Source organism: Poromitra crassiceps (genome assembly GCF_964638095.1).
Source record: "Poromitra crassiceps genome assembly, chromosome: 5".
NCBI classification, from domain to species: Eukaryota; Metazoa; Chordata; class Actinopteri; order Beryciformes; family Melamphaidae; genus Poromitra; species Poromitra crassiceps.
Window position 1 is genome coordinate 51,688,017 of NC_139642.1, and position 15,552 is coordinate 51,703,568.

Consider the following 15,552-nt stretch of genomic DNA (forward strand, 5'->3'; position numbering starts at 1 on the left):
GTTTTTAATTTAGAAAATCCTAACGCAGTGATGACGTATTTTTATAGACTTATCCAGAAGTCCCTGCACTTCCTGGTTCCTTCGTCTAAAAGTAATGCGACCGTGGTTAACAAAGGTTTAAGAAACAAACAAATGAGGACCACTTTTATAACTTCAAGCGTAAATGTGAATTTTTTTAAATCGAGATTTTCAGAAAACGCTTCAAAAGTCAGGAACCGGAAGTGCAAACGTCCAGGTCATTCCTGCTGTACTCTACACTCAAAAGTGCAAAAGAAATGCCAAACAGAACAAAAGATGGGAAGAGTCTGCCCAGCCATGCAATGGGCCAGCCACTTAACTCTGCAACGGCTCATCTAGAGATTCGGAGTCACAGCTATTATCATCGTGAGACGCGTGCGGTTCCCAGCAAAAACAGACAGCAGCGGCTCTGCTCCTGCTCAGTTTACCAGAAGGCAGCACCGCAGCAGTAACACTGTTTCAATAATGAGAGACTAGTAGAAAGTTTAACAAGCTTTAATGATACAAGAAATTAATTTTGGCTTATGACTCCATGATATGATGACGCTCTCCTGAGATGATGAGAGGGTGTCGTCATTGAAGAATTTAATAGGAAATCCGCCATAGGGAATTCTTCAGGAGTCATGACGATGGTGGTGGTCAGGGGAGGAGGTGGGGCGAAAACAACTGCTTCAGCGTTACGTGCACATACGCAGCACATAGCAAACAGTAAAACATGGACTCTGATATACTACGCTGGTTAGCTGATTGGATCAGCAGGAAGGGAATAGCTTGGGCTGATTGGTTATTGCCACATGAGTGGAAGCAGCGTGGGAAACTGTGAATGGATGAGGAGACAGCATCAATGAAAAGGGGGGAGCCTAACAATGAATGGGTTATACAACCTCAAAGAAAGGCGGCATGCACTGTGATATGACCTGAACTGGGCGTTAGCTGCTAAGTAGTCTTCATTATTGAAAATAGTCCAAGACATTATTTGTGTGGCACAACACATCAGTTCAGCGAGGTATGCATGCAGGCTGTGTTTCCTGAGGGGCAATATATTTCTCTAGGATAGTGCAGGGATGACCTACCACATATTTCTATAGTAACATTATATTGGGTTATTAATACCAGGTCTGTCCCCACATAGCCTCATCATGTTTGAGTGTGAGAATCATAATTTCTTCGTATTGGAGTTTAAAGGGGTTTATGAATGCTTTATTGTACAGCATAAAGTCTTCCTCATATCACAAGCCTATGGTGAAAAGGGTTACATTTAAAAGAAAATGAAGTAAATAAATTGTACAATTAAGGCAACATTTAAATACAATTTCAAAGTGGAGGGCGAAAAAGAAGCAAAATTACAACAGGAAAGTATAACACAAATTGAAAATTCTATGACCATAGAAATATAGGCATATATTGACCACAGTTTCTTTATTTGTCAGTGCTAAAAAGTTGGTGTAGCTGATCTGACAACAAGAGGCGTCAAACATTTTTGCTCTTCTGTTTTTGAATTGAAGATTAAATGTGATTGCGTATACACAGTCCCCAACACTCAGGGTGCCAGTAAATGCGAAGGAAGGTGTATGAGAGATAAAATGATGAAAAGATACTACTACTGTCCTTTATTTGTAGAAAATTTTTGTTTGCAAAAGACAAATATGCATTCTGTATATCTCCAGGCAAAATAAACACTGCCAACAAATAAGCTTACCAACACAGATGCTACAAACACACACACAGACACACACACACACACACACACACACACACACACACACACACACACACACACACAGACACACACACACAGACACAGACACACACACACACACACACACACACACACACACACACACACACACACACACACACACACACACACACACACACACACACACACACACACACACACACACACACACACACACACACACATATATACATACATATACTGTACATATACATATACATTACATATACATATACATACATATACATATAAACTCAATAATTTCAGTCAATTGCAACCTCTTAAGCCAGTGGTGAACAATAAGCCAAAATACACAGCCAGTTCTAGAAAAGGAATTTAGTTTCAATTGTTACTGCAATCTTCTGTGGATAACCTTCCACAATGTAACATAACAGCAAATGTATTGTCTGTAGCTGTTGACGTAAATCCAATATAAAGAGCTATGTCCTATTTAGCCAGTGTACAGGAGTAATAATGTCTGGTATTGATTCAGAGTCACTGCCTCACATTACATAGAAATTCTATTATGGATCCTTGAAAAGTCATGGAAAAGTTTTGAAATCTTATCCAAGAAAATGTGTGGGAACCCTGCAGCTAGAACAAATCATTCAATAAACAATTAAATTTCCACACACAAGTAATCTCTTTGGCTGAAAAAGGAGCAACTCACAATGACAGTGGCGATTTTGATGTCATGGCATTCTAACTCTTTACGTCCCTTGTCTTCACTCATCTCTTGCAATGTCCACATCCTCTTTTTTCTTCCAGAAGGCATCCAAAGAAAAGTAATATAACAGTGGATCCAGACAGCAGTTCATACTAGCAAGAGATATGGTTGGCAGGATTGCTTCTTGGCGAAATGCAATAAAGGCCAGTGACAGAGGCACGAAACAGATGATGAACATGATCAAGTTCATGACAAAAAGCAGCATGACATTCACCTTGTTGTTGACCCGTGCAGAGTCACTGAGATGCCTGCGGAGAGTCCAAGACACCATAGCAGTGGACACAACATTGACTGCCAGCATGGTGAACACTAAAGCACACTGAAAATAAATCACATCTGGCATATACCGACACGTAAGAGGAAGAATGTCAAAACAGGTAGATACATTGCACCTGGATAACTGTCTTGAATGGTTGATGCTTTCTGGGACGTTTATTACGACCCCAAGGATCCAAACAAAGGCAGAGGCTTTCCAGGCATTGGAGATGGATCTCAGATGCTGTGATCTCAGCGGGTAAACCACTGCCAGCAGCCGGTCCACACCGATGAAGGTGATGAAGATGGAGCTGGTGCGGATGTTGTTGTGGAAGAATGCTATGGTGCTGACACACACCGCAATGCCAAAGGGCCAGCTGCCTGTGACATAGAAGTAGACCCTCCAGGGCAGGGAGATCACCAGCAGCAGGTCTGAAAGTGCCAGGTTGATCATGAAGACGGCACTGGGAGATTTGAGCCTGTGGCGGCGTATCAGAATCCACAGTGACACAGCATTGAGAGGCAGACCCACCACCATGATGCAGCTAAAGACTATGGCATAGGGCATCTTGTCTACCTCTGCATCCTTCTGTGTATCATTCATCGTGTCTAGCTGACAAGAAAAGCACTATCTGTGTATGCTTGACTGGCAATGGTGCAAAGCAACTCTGTCCTCCAGACTTTATCTAGGATCTGAGTGGGTTGGCCTTAATAGGGTGAGTTTAGGTTGTGTGGAAAGTTTTGAAACAGGAAACAAGGGTGACTTGACTTAATAGCAGAGCTCCACTGTGACATTCATGAGTTCGTTTACCTCCTGTCTCATTTTTGTTTCTAATACTGGGATTTTGATTGGCAGCCTAGTTTGGTTGTAATTACTTGAGAGGCAGAAAACAAGAAGAAGAACCATGGACAAGTTACCATGGCATTTCCATCAATGTTATGACTATTTTAAAATGTCATATTGATACCACCGTTCTATAAAGGCCATATATACTGTATATAATCATTCATGACAGCTTTACCAGCACGAGTGGCTCCTGCATTACATTACTGGCTTTCCTTGGGAAGCTAAGCAGGTCTGGCCTATAGGATACTCCTTGGATGGGAGACTGGTGCTGGAAGTGGTGTTGGAGGACCAGTAGGAGGTGCTCTTCCCCTCTGGTCTGATGAATAATCTGGTCTGATGAATTATCTCCCCAATGCCCCAGGGCAGAGACAGGACTCTGTCCTGTGAGTGATCGCCGTCCTTCGGCGAAAACAACTGCTTCAGCGATGATGATCAGCAACTGAGAATGACACATGGCACATACGCAGCACATAGCAAACAGAGTAAAACATGGACTCTGATATACTAAGCTGGTTAGGTGATTGGATCAGCAGGAAGGGAATAGCTTGGGCTGATTGGTTATTGCCACATGAGTGGAGTGGAAGCAGCGTGGGAAACTGTGAATGGATGAGGAGACAGCATCAATGAAAGGGGGCGAGCCTAACAACCTCAAGAAAGGGGGCGTGCACCGTGATATGACCTGAACTGGGCGTTAGCTGCGAAGTAGTCTTCGCGGCTCATCTAGAAAATAGTCCAAGACATTATTTGTGTGGCACAACAGGCATGGGAGCCGCAGCAGTTCAGCGAGGTATGCATGCAGGCTGTGTGTCCTGAGGGGCCATCTTTTTCTCTAGGATAGTGCGGGAAGACCTGCCACATATTTCTATAGCAACATTATATTGGGTTATTAATACCAGGATTGTCCCCACATAGCCTCATCATGTTTGAGTGTGAGAATCATAATTGATCCTAGACATGTTTATTACACACAGAGATGGCTCTTTCACCATTTTACCAAGTATTAGAGTTGCCACATGAGTGGAAGCAGTGTGGGAAACTAAATGGATGAGGAGACCACATCAATGAAAGGGGGGGGGGCCTAACAATGAATGGGTTATACAACCTCAAAGAAAGGCGGCGTGCACTGATATAAGTAGTCTTCATTATTGAAAATAGTCCAAGACATTATTTGTGTGGCACAACACAGCAGTTCAGCGAGGTATGCATGCAGGCTGTCCTGAGGGGCAAGCTTTTTCTCTAGGATAGTGCAGGGATGACCTGCCACATATTTCTATAGCAACATTATATTGGGTTATTAATACCAGGACTGTCCCCACATAGCCTCATCATGATTGAGTGTGAGAATCATAATTTATTAGTATTGGAGTTTAAAGGGGTTTATGAATGCTTTATTGTACAGCATAAAGTCTTCCTCATATCACAAGCCTATGGTGAAAAGGGTTACATTTAAAATAAAACGAAGTAAATAAAAGAATAATTGTACAAATATAGGCATATATTGACCAAAGTTCCTTTATTTTTCAGTGCTAAAAAGTTGGTGTAGCTGATCTGACAAAAAGAGACGTCAAACATTTTTGCTCTTCCTGTTCAAGGAAACATTGAAGATGAAATGTGATTGCGTATACACAGCCCCCAACACTCAGGGTGCCAGTAAATGCGAAGGAAAGTGTATGAGAGACAAAATGATGAAAAGATACTGTCCTTTTTTGCATTAGAGTATATTCATTTTCTATGAACGTAGACATTTAGGCATATATTGAACACAGTTTCTTTATTTTTCAGTGCCAAAAAGTTGGGGCAGCTGATCTGACAAGAGGCGTCAAACATTTTTGCTGTTCCTGTTCAAGGAAGAAAATTAAGATAAATTAAGATAAGCCACCAACACTATGCCAATAATAAAGTGTATCATATATCTCTAGGCAAAATAAACACTGCCAACAAAGCTTACCAACACAGATGCTACAAACACACACACACACACACACACACACACACACACACACACACACACACACACACACACACACACACACACACACACACACACACACACACACACACACACACACACACACACATAATAAACTCCATAATTTCAGTCAATTGCAACCTCTTAAGCCAGTGGTGAACAATAAGCCAAAATACACAGCCTGGAAAAGTCATGGAATTAGTAAAATCCTTGAAAGTTCTAGAAAAGTCCTGGAATTGTGTTTTAATTGTTACTGCAATCTTCTGTGGATAACCTTCCACAATGTAACATAACAGCAAATGTATTGTCTGTAGCTGTTGACGTAAATCCAATATAAAGAGCTATGTCCTATTTAGCCAGTATACAGGAGTAATAATGTCTGGTATTGATTCAGAGTCACTGCCTCGCATTACATAGAAATTATATTATGGATCCTTGAAAAGTCATGGAAAAGTTTTGAAATCTTATCCAAGAAAATGTGTGGGAACCCTGCAGCTAGAACAAATCATTCAATAAACAATTAAATTTCCACACACAAGTAATCTCTTTGGCTGAAAAAGGAGCAAATCACAATGACAGTGGCGATTTTGATGTCATGGCATTCTAACTCTTTACGTCCCTTGTCTTCACTCAACTCTTGCAATGTCCACATCCTCTTTTTTCTTCCAGAAGGCATCCAAAGAAAAGTAATATAACAGTGGATCCAGACAGCAGTTCATACTAGCAAGAGATAGGGTTGGCAGGATTGCCTCTTTTGGGCCAAGCATAGAGGCCAGTGACAGAGGCACGAAACAGATGATGAACATGATCAAGTTCATGACAAAAATCAGCATAACATTCACCTTGTTGTTGACTCTTGCAGAGTCACTGAGATGCCGGCGGAGAGTCCAAGACACCATAGCAGTGGACACAACATTGACTGCCAGCAGGGTGAACACTAAAGCAGACTGAGAATAAAACCCCACTTGTGTATACGGAGTCGGACACTTGGGAGGACGAATGTCTAAACAGGTAGTTACATCACACCTTGATAAATGTCTTGAAAATGTGACGAGGCCTGGGATGTTCACCACCAACCCAACGATCCAAACAAAGGCAGAGGCTTTCCAGGCATTGGAGGTGGATCTCAGATGCTGTGATCTCAGTGGGTAAACCACTGCCAGCAGCCGGTCCACACCGATGAAGGTGATAAAGATGGCGCTGGAGCGCAGGTTGCTGTGGAAGAATGCTATGGTGCTGACACACCACGCAATGCCAAAGGGCCAGCTGCCTGTGACATAGAAGTAGACCCTCCAGGGCAGGGAGATCACCAGCAGCAGGTCTGAAAGTGCCAGGTTGATCATGAAGACGGCACTGGGAGATTTGAGGCTGTGGCGGCGTATCAGAATCCACAGTGACACAGCATTGAGAGGCAGACCCACCACCATGATGCAGCTGAAGACTATGGCATAGGGCATCTTGTCTACCTCTGCATCCTTCTGTGTATCGTTCATCGTGTCTAGCTGACAAGAAAAGCACTATCTGTGTATGCTTGACTGGCAATGGTGCAAAGCAACTCTGTCCTCCAGACTTTATCTAGGATCTGAGGTTAGGGTGGGTTGGCCTTAATAGCCTGAGCTTAGGTTGTGTGGAAAGTTTTGAAACAGGAAACAAGGGTGACTTGACTTAATAGCAGAGCTCCACTGTGACATTCATGAGTTCGTTTCCCTCCTGTCTCATTTTTGTTTCTAATACTGGGATTTTGATTGGCAGCCTAGTTTGGTTGTAATTACTTGAGAGGCAGAAAACAAGAAGAAGAACCATGGACAAGTTACCATGGCATTTCCATCAATGTTATGACTATTTTAAAATGTCATATTGATACCATCGTTCTATAAAGGCCATATATACTGTATATAATCATTCATGACAGCTTTACCAGCACCAGTGGCTCCTGCATTACATTACTGGCTTTCCTTGGGAAGCTAAGCAGGCCTGGCCTATAGGATACTCCTTGGATGGGAGACTGGTGCTGGAAGTGGTGTTGGAGGACCAGTAGGAGGTGCTCTTCCCCTCTGGTCTGATGAATTATCTCCTGAATGCCCCACGGCAGAGACAGGGACTCTGTCCTGTGTGTGAGCGCCGTCCTTCGGATGAGACGTTAAACCGAGGTCCTGACTCTCTGTGGTCATTAAAGATCCCATCGGCACTCTTCACAACAGTAGGGGTGTAACCCCGGTGCCCTGGCTAAATTCCCACACAGGCCTTCCTTCAATCATGGCCACCTAATCATCCCTCCTTACTTAATTGGCTCTATTAGTCCTCAACTCTCCACTGTGACAGCTGATGTGTGCTGAGCGTTCTGGTGCAAACTGGCTGCCGTGCATCACCCAGGTGGGTGCTGCTACACATCGGTGGTGGATGAGTTGAGTTCCCTCCCCCTCCCTCCCCTGATATGTGAAGCACTTTGAGTGTCTTGAAAGGCGCTATATAAATCCGATCAATTATAAGGGGGATCATTACATCCTTCAGAAGAAAATAAGCCTCAATGCAAGATTGAATATAAAGGATGCCAAGACCACAGAGAGAGTACCAAAGTTTTTAGTTAGAAAAACCTACCGCAGACATGGTGTATTTTTATAGGCTTATCTAGAAGTCCCTGCACCTCCTGGTTCCTTCTCTAAAAGTCAATAGGATTTTTTTTATGGGAATCTCTGTAAATATCTGAAATAAGATCTGTGGTTAACAAAAGTTTAAGAAACGGCGAACGGCGTGTTCAGAAAGATAATCTTCACAAATGAGGACCACTTTTATAACTTTTGAAGCGTAAATGTGAATTTTTTTAAATCGAGATTTTCAGAAAAAGCTTCAAAAGTCGGAACCGGAAGTGCAAACATCCAGGTCATTCCTGCGGTACTCTACACTCAAAAGTGCAAAAGAAATGCCAAACAGAACAAAAGATGGGGAAGAGTCTGCCCAGCCACGCAATGGACCAGCCACTTAACTCTGCAATGGCTCATCTAGAGATTCGGAGTCACAGCTATTATCATCGTGAGACGCGTGCGGATCCCAGCAAAAACAGACAGCAGCGGCTCTGCTCCTGCTCGGTTTACCAGAAGGCAGCACCGCAGCAGTAACACTGTTTCAATAATGAGAGACTAGTAGAAAGTTTAACAAGCTTTAATGATACAAGAAATTAATTTTGGCTTATGACTCCATGATATGATGACGCTCTCCTGAGATGATGAGAGGGTGTCGTCATTGAAGAATATAATAGGAAATCCCCCATAGGGAATTCTTCAGGAGTCATGACGATGGTGGTGGTCAGGGGAGGAGGTGGGGCGAAAACAACTGCTTCAGCGTTACGTGCACATACGCAGCACATAGCAAACAGTAAAACATGGACTCTGATATACTACGCTGGTTAGCTGATTGGATCAGCAGGAAGGGAATAGCTTGGGCTGATTGGTTATTGCCACATGAGTGGAAGCAGCGTGGGAAACTGTGAATGGATGAGGAGACAGCATCAATGAAAAGGGGGGAGCCTAACAATGAATGGGTTATACAACCTCAAAGAAAGGCGGCATGCACTGTGATATGACCTGAACTGGGCGTTAGCTGCTAAGTAGTCTTCATTATTGAAAATAGTCCAAGACATTATTTGTGTGGCACAACACATCAGTTCAGCGAGGTATGCATGCAGGCTGTGTTTCCTGAGGGGCAATACATTTCTCTAGGATAGTGCAGGGATGACCTACCACATATTTCTATAGTAACATTATATTGGGTTATTAATACCAGGTCTGTCCCCACATAGCCTCATCATGTTTGAGTGTGGGAATCATAATTTCTTCGTATTGGAGTTTAAAGGGGTTTATGAATGCTTTATTGTACAGCATAAAGTCTTCCTCATATCACAAGCCTATGGTGAAAAGGGTTACATTTAAAAGAAAATGAAGTAAATAAATTGTACAATTAAGGCAACATTTAAATACAATTTCAAAGTGGAGGGCGAAAAAGAAGCAAAATTACAACAGGAAAGTATAACACAAATTGAAAATTCTATGACCATAGAAATATAGGCATATATTGACCACAGTTTCTTTATTTGTCAGTGCTAAAAAGTTGGTGTAGCTGATCTGACAACAAGAGGCGTCAAACATTTTTGCTCTTCTGTTTTTGAATTGAAGATTAAATGTGATTGCGTATACACAGTCCCCAACACTCAGGGTGCCAGTAAATGCGAAGGAAGGTGTATGAGAGACAAAATGATGAAAAGATACTACTACTGTCCTTTATTTGTAGAAAATTTTTGTTTGCAAAAGACAAATATGCATTCTGTATATCTCCAGGCAAAATAAACACTGCCAACAAATAAGCTTACCAACACAGATGCTACAAACACACACACAGACACACACACACACACACACACACACACACACACACACACACACACACACACATACACACACACACACACACACACACACACACACACACACACACACACACACACACACACACACACACACACACACACACAGACACACACACACACACAGACACAGACACACACACACACACACACACACACACACACACACACACACACACACACACACACACACACACACACACACACACACACATATACATACATATACTGTACATACATATACATATAAACTCGATAATTTCAGTCAATTGCAACCTCTTAAGCCAGTGGTGAACAATAAGCCAAAATACACAGCCTGGAAAAGTCATGGAATTAGTAAAATCCTTGAAAGTTCTAGAAAAGGAATTTAGTTTCAATTGTTACTGCAATCTTCTGTGGATAACCTTCCACAATGTAACATAACAGCAAATGTATTGTCTGTAGCTGTTGACGTAAATCCAATATAAAGAGCTATGTCCTATTTAGCCAGTGTACAGGAGTAATAATGTCTGGTATTGATTCAGAGTCACTGCCTCACATTACATAGAAATTCTATTATGGATCCTTGAAAAGTCATGGAAAAGTTTTGAAATCTTATCCAAGAAAATGTGTGGGAACCCTGCAGCTAGAACAAATCATTCAATAAACAATTAAATTTCTACACACAAGTAATCTCTTTGGCTGAAAAAGGAGCAACTCACAATGACAGTGGCGATTTTGATGTCATGGCATTCTAACTCTTTACGTCCCTTGTCTTCACTCATCTCTTGCAATGTCCACATCCTCTTTTTTCTTCCAGAAGGCATCCAAAGAAAAGTAATATAACAGTGGATCCAGACAGCAGTTCATACTAGCAAGAGATATGGTTGGCAGGATTGCTTCTTGGCGAAATGCAATAAAGGCCAGTGACAGAGGCACGAAACAGATGATGAACATGATCAAGTTCATGACAAAAAGCAGCATGACATTCACCTTGTTGTTGACCCGTGCAGAGTCACTGAGATGCCTGCGGAGAGTCCAAGACACCATAGCAGTGGACACAACATTGACTGCCAGCATGGTGAACACTAAAGCACACTGAAAATAAATCACATCTGGCATATACCGACACGTAAGAGGAAGAATGTCAAAACAGGTAGATACATTGCACCTGGATAACTGTCTTGAATGGTTGATGCTTTCTGGGACGTTTATTACGACCCCAAGGATCCAAACAAAGGCAGAGGCTTTCCAGGCATTGGAGATGGATCTCAGATGCTGTGATCTCAGCGGGTAAACCACTGCCAGCAGCCGGTCCACACCGATGAAGGTGATGAAGATGGAGCTGGTGCGGATGTTGTTGTGGAAGAATGCCATGTTGCTGACACACACCGCAATGCCAAAGGGCCAGCTGCCTGTGGCATAGAAGTAGACCCTCCAGGGCAGGGAGATCACCAGCAGCAGGTCTGAAAGTGCCAGGTTGATCATGAAGACGGCACTGGGAGATTTGAGCCTGTGGCGGCGTATCAGAATCCACAGTGACACAGCATTGAGAGGCAGACCCAGCACCATGATGCAGCTGAAGACTATGGTATAGGGCATCTTGTCTAGCTCTGCATCCTTCTGTGTATCGTTCATCGTGTCTAGCTGACAAGAAAAGCACTACTGTATCTGTGTATGCTTGACTGGCAATGGGGCAAAGCAACTCTGTCCTCCAGACTTTATCTAGGATCTGAGTTTAGGGTGGGTTGGCCTTAATAGGGTGAGTTTAGGTTGTGTGGAAAGTTTTGAAACAGGAAACAAGGGTGACTTGACTTAATAGCAGAGCTCCACTGTGACATTCATGAGTTCGTTTACCTCCTGTCTCATTTTTGTTTCTAATACTGGGATTTTGATTGGCAGCCTAGTTTGGTTGTAATTACTTGAGAGGGAGAAAACAAGAAGAAGAACCATGGACAAGTTACCATGGCATTTCCATCAATGTTATGACTATTTTAAAATGTCATATTGATACCACCGTTCTATAAAGGCCATATATACCGTATATAATCATTCATGACAGCTTTACCAGCACCAGTGGCTCCTGCATTACATTACTGGCTTTCCTTGGGAAGCTAAGCAGGTCTGGCCTATAGGATACTCCTTGGATGGGAGACTGGTGCTGGAAGTGGTGTTGGAGGACCAGTAGGAGGTGCTCTTCCCCTCTGGTCTGATGAATAATCTGGTCTGATGAATTATCTCCCCAATGCCCCAGGGCAGAGACAGGGACTCTGTCCTGTGAGTGAGAGCCGTCCTTCGGCGAAAACAGCTGCTTCAGAGATGATGATCAGCAACTGAGAATGACACATGGCACATACGCAGCACATAGCAAACAGAGTAAAACATGGACTCTGATATACTACGCTGGTTAGGTGATTGGATCAGCAGGAAGGGAATAGCTTGGGCTGATTGGTTATTGCCACATGAGTGGAGTGGAAGCAGCGTGGGAAACTGTGAATGGATGAGGAGACAGCATCAATGAAAGGGGGCGAGCCTAACAACCTCAGGAAAGGGGGCGTGCACTGTGATATGACCTGAACTGGGTGTTAGCTGCGAAGTAGTCTTCGCGGCTCATCTAGAAAATAGTCCAAGACATTATTTGTGTGGCACAACAGGCGTGGGAGCCGCAGCAGTTCAGCGAGGTATGCATGCGGGCTGTGTGTCCTGAGGGGCCATCTTTTTCTCTAGGATAGTGCGGGAAGACCTGCCACATATTTCTATAGCAACATTATATTGGGTTATTAATACCAGGATTGTCCCCACATAGCCTCATCATGTTTGAGTGTGAGAATCATAATTTATCCTAGACATGTTTATTACACACAGATTTTACCAAGTATTAGAGTTTAAAGCGGTTTATGAATGCTTTATTGTACAGCATAAAGTCTTCCTCATATCACAAGCCTATGGTGAAAAGGGTTACATTTAAAATAAAATGAAGTAAATAAAAGAATAATTGTACAAATATAGGCATATATTGACCACAGTTCCTTTATTTTTCAGTGCTAAAAAGTTGGTGTAGCTGATCTGACAACAAGAGGCGTCAAACATTTTTGCTCTTCCTGTTCAAGGAAACATTGAAGATGAAATGTGATTGCGTATACACAGCCCCCAAGCACTCAGGGTGCCAGTAAATGCGAAGGAAAGTGTATGAGAGACAAAATGATGAAAAGATACTGTCCTTTTTTGCATTAGAGTCTATTCATTTTCTATGAACGTAGACATTTAGGCATATATTGAACACAGTTTCTTTATTTTTCAGTGCCAAAAAGTTGGGGCAGCTGATCTGACAAGAGGCGTCAAACATTTTAGCTGTTCCTGTTCAAGGAAGAAAATTAAGATAAATTAAGATAAGCCCCCAACACTATGCCAATAATAAAGTGTATCATATATCTCCAGGCAAAATAAACACTGCCAACAAAGCTTACCAACACAGATGCTACAAACACACACACACACACACACACACACACACACACACACACACACACACACACACACACACACACACACACACACACACACACACACACAGACACACACACACACACACACACACACACACACACACACACACACACACACACACACACACACACACACACATATACGTATACATAATAAACTCCATAATTTCAGTTAATTGCAACCTCTTAAGCCAGTGGTGAACAATAAGCCAAAATACATAGCCTGGAAAAGTCATGGAATTAGTAAAATCCTTGAAAGTTCTAGAAAAGTCCTGGAATTTTGTTTCAATTGTTACTGCAATCTTCTGTGGATAACCTTCCACAATGTAACATAACAGCAAATATTGTCTGTAGCTGTTGACGTAAATCCAATATAAAGAGCTATGTCCTATTTAGCCAGTGTACAGTAGTAATAATGTCTGGTATTGATTCAGAATCACTGCCTCGCATTACATGGAAATTCTATTATGGATCCTTGAAAAGTCATGGAAAAGTTTTGAAATCTTATCTTAGAAAATGTGTGGGAACCCTGCACCTACAACAAATCATTCAATAAACAATTTAATTTCCACACACAAGTAATCTCTTTGGCTGAAAAAGGAGCAAATCACAATGACAGTGGCGATTTTGATGTCATGGCATTCTAACTCTTTACGTCCCTTGTCTTCACTCATCTCTTGCAATGTCCACATCCTCTTTTTTCTTCCAGAAGGCATCCAAAGAAAAGTAATATAACAGTGGATCCAGGCAGCAGTTCATACTAGCAAGACATAGGGTTGGCAGGATTGCTTCTCGGGGAAACACAATAAAAGCCAGTGACAGAGGCACGAAACAGATGATGAACATGATCAAGTTCATGACAAAAATCAGCATAACATTTACCTTGTTGTTGACCCTTGCAGAGTCACTGAGATGCCTGCGGAGAGTCCAAGACACCATAGCAGTGGACACAACATTGACTGCCAGCATGGTGAACACTAAAGTAGACTCAAAATAAAACCCCACTGGTGTAGTAGACTTTTCACAGCGAGGAAATTCAAAACAGTGAGATCCATTACACCTTGATAAACGTCTTGAAAATGTGATGCTCTCTGGGATGCTCACCACCAACCCAACGATCCAAAGGAAGGCAGAGGCTTTCCAGGCATTGGAGATGGATCTCAGATGCTGTGATCTCAGCGGGTAAACCACTGCCAGCAGCCGGTCCACACCGATGAAGGTGATGAAGATGGAGCTGGAGCGCAGGTTGCTGTGGAAGATTGCGATGGTGATAACACACTCCACAATGCCAAGGGGCCAGCTGCCTGTGGCATAGAAGTAGACCCTCCAGGGCAGGGAGATCACCAGCAGCAGGTCTGAAAGTGCCAGGTTGATCATGAAGACGGCACTGGGAGATTTGAGGCTGTGGCGGCGTATCAGAATCCACAGTGACACAGCATTGAGAGGCAGACCCACCACCATGATGCAGCTGAAGACTATGGCATAGGGCATCTTGTCTACCTCTGCATCCTTCTGTGTATCGTTCATCGTGTCTAGCTGACAAGAAAAGCACTACTGTATCTGTGTATGCTTGACTGGCAATGGTGCAAAGCAACTCTGTCCTCCAGACTTTATCTAGGATCTGAGGTGAGGGTGGGTTGGCCTTAATAGCCTGAGCTTAGGTTGTGTGGAAAGTTTTGAAACAGGAAACAAGGGTGACTTGACTTAGGGTGACAAGTTACCATGACATTTCCATCAATGTTATGACTATTTTAAAATGTCATATTGATACCACCGTTCTATAAAGGCCATATATACTGTATATAATCATTCATGACAGCTTTACTAGCACCAGTGGCTCCTGCATTACTGGCTTTCCTTGGGAAGCTGAGCAGGTCTGGCCTATAGGATACTCCTTGGATGGGAGACTGGTGCTGGAAGTGGTGTTGGAGGACCAGTAGGAGGTGCTCTTCCCCTCTGGTCTGATGAATAATCTGGTCTGATGAATTATCTCCCCAATGCCCCAGGGCAGAGACAGGGACTCTGTCCTGTGAGTGAGCGCCGTCCTTCGGCGAAAACAGCTGCTTCAGCGATGATGATCAGCAACTGAGAATGAC

At 42.9% G+C, this 15,552-nt stretch overlaps 3 protein-coding genes across 3 annotated transcripts; all 3 read right to left on the reverse strand.

Moving 5' to 3' along the window:
- Nucleotides 1–2,481: 2,481 nt before the first annotated feature.
- Nucleotides 2,482–3,342, reverse strand: LOC310776589 (lysophosphatidic acid receptor 6-like; the record flags this gene model as incomplete). Its single annotated transcript, XM_083636766.1, has 1 exon — nt 2,482–3,342. One exon carries the CDS (start codon nt 3,340–3,342, stop codon nt 2,482–2,484), a length of 861 nt encoding a protein of 286 aa, XP_083492892.1.
- Nucleotides 3,343–6,180: 2,838 nt separating this feature from the next.
- On the reverse strand, nt 6,181–7,047 carry LOC310776590 (lysophosphatidic acid receptor 6-like; the record flags this gene model as incomplete). Its single annotated transcript, XM_083636767.1, has 1 exon — nt 6,181–7,047. The coding sequence occupies one exon, from the start codon at nt 7,045–7,047 to the stop codon at nt 6,181–6,183; it is 867 nt and encodes a 288-aa protein (XP_083492893.1).
- A 3,680-nt stretch (nt 7,048–10,727) lies between these two features.
- LOC310776591 (lysophosphatidic acid receptor 6-like) lies at nt 10,728–14,983 on the reverse strand (the record flags this gene model as incomplete). Its single annotated transcript, XM_083636768.1, is given in 3 exon segments — nt 10,728–11,443; nt 11,446–11,448; nt 14,845–14,983. Coding segments are annotated over 3 exon segments (858 nt in total).
- Between the last annotated feature and the right edge of the window lie 569 nt (nt 14,984–15,552).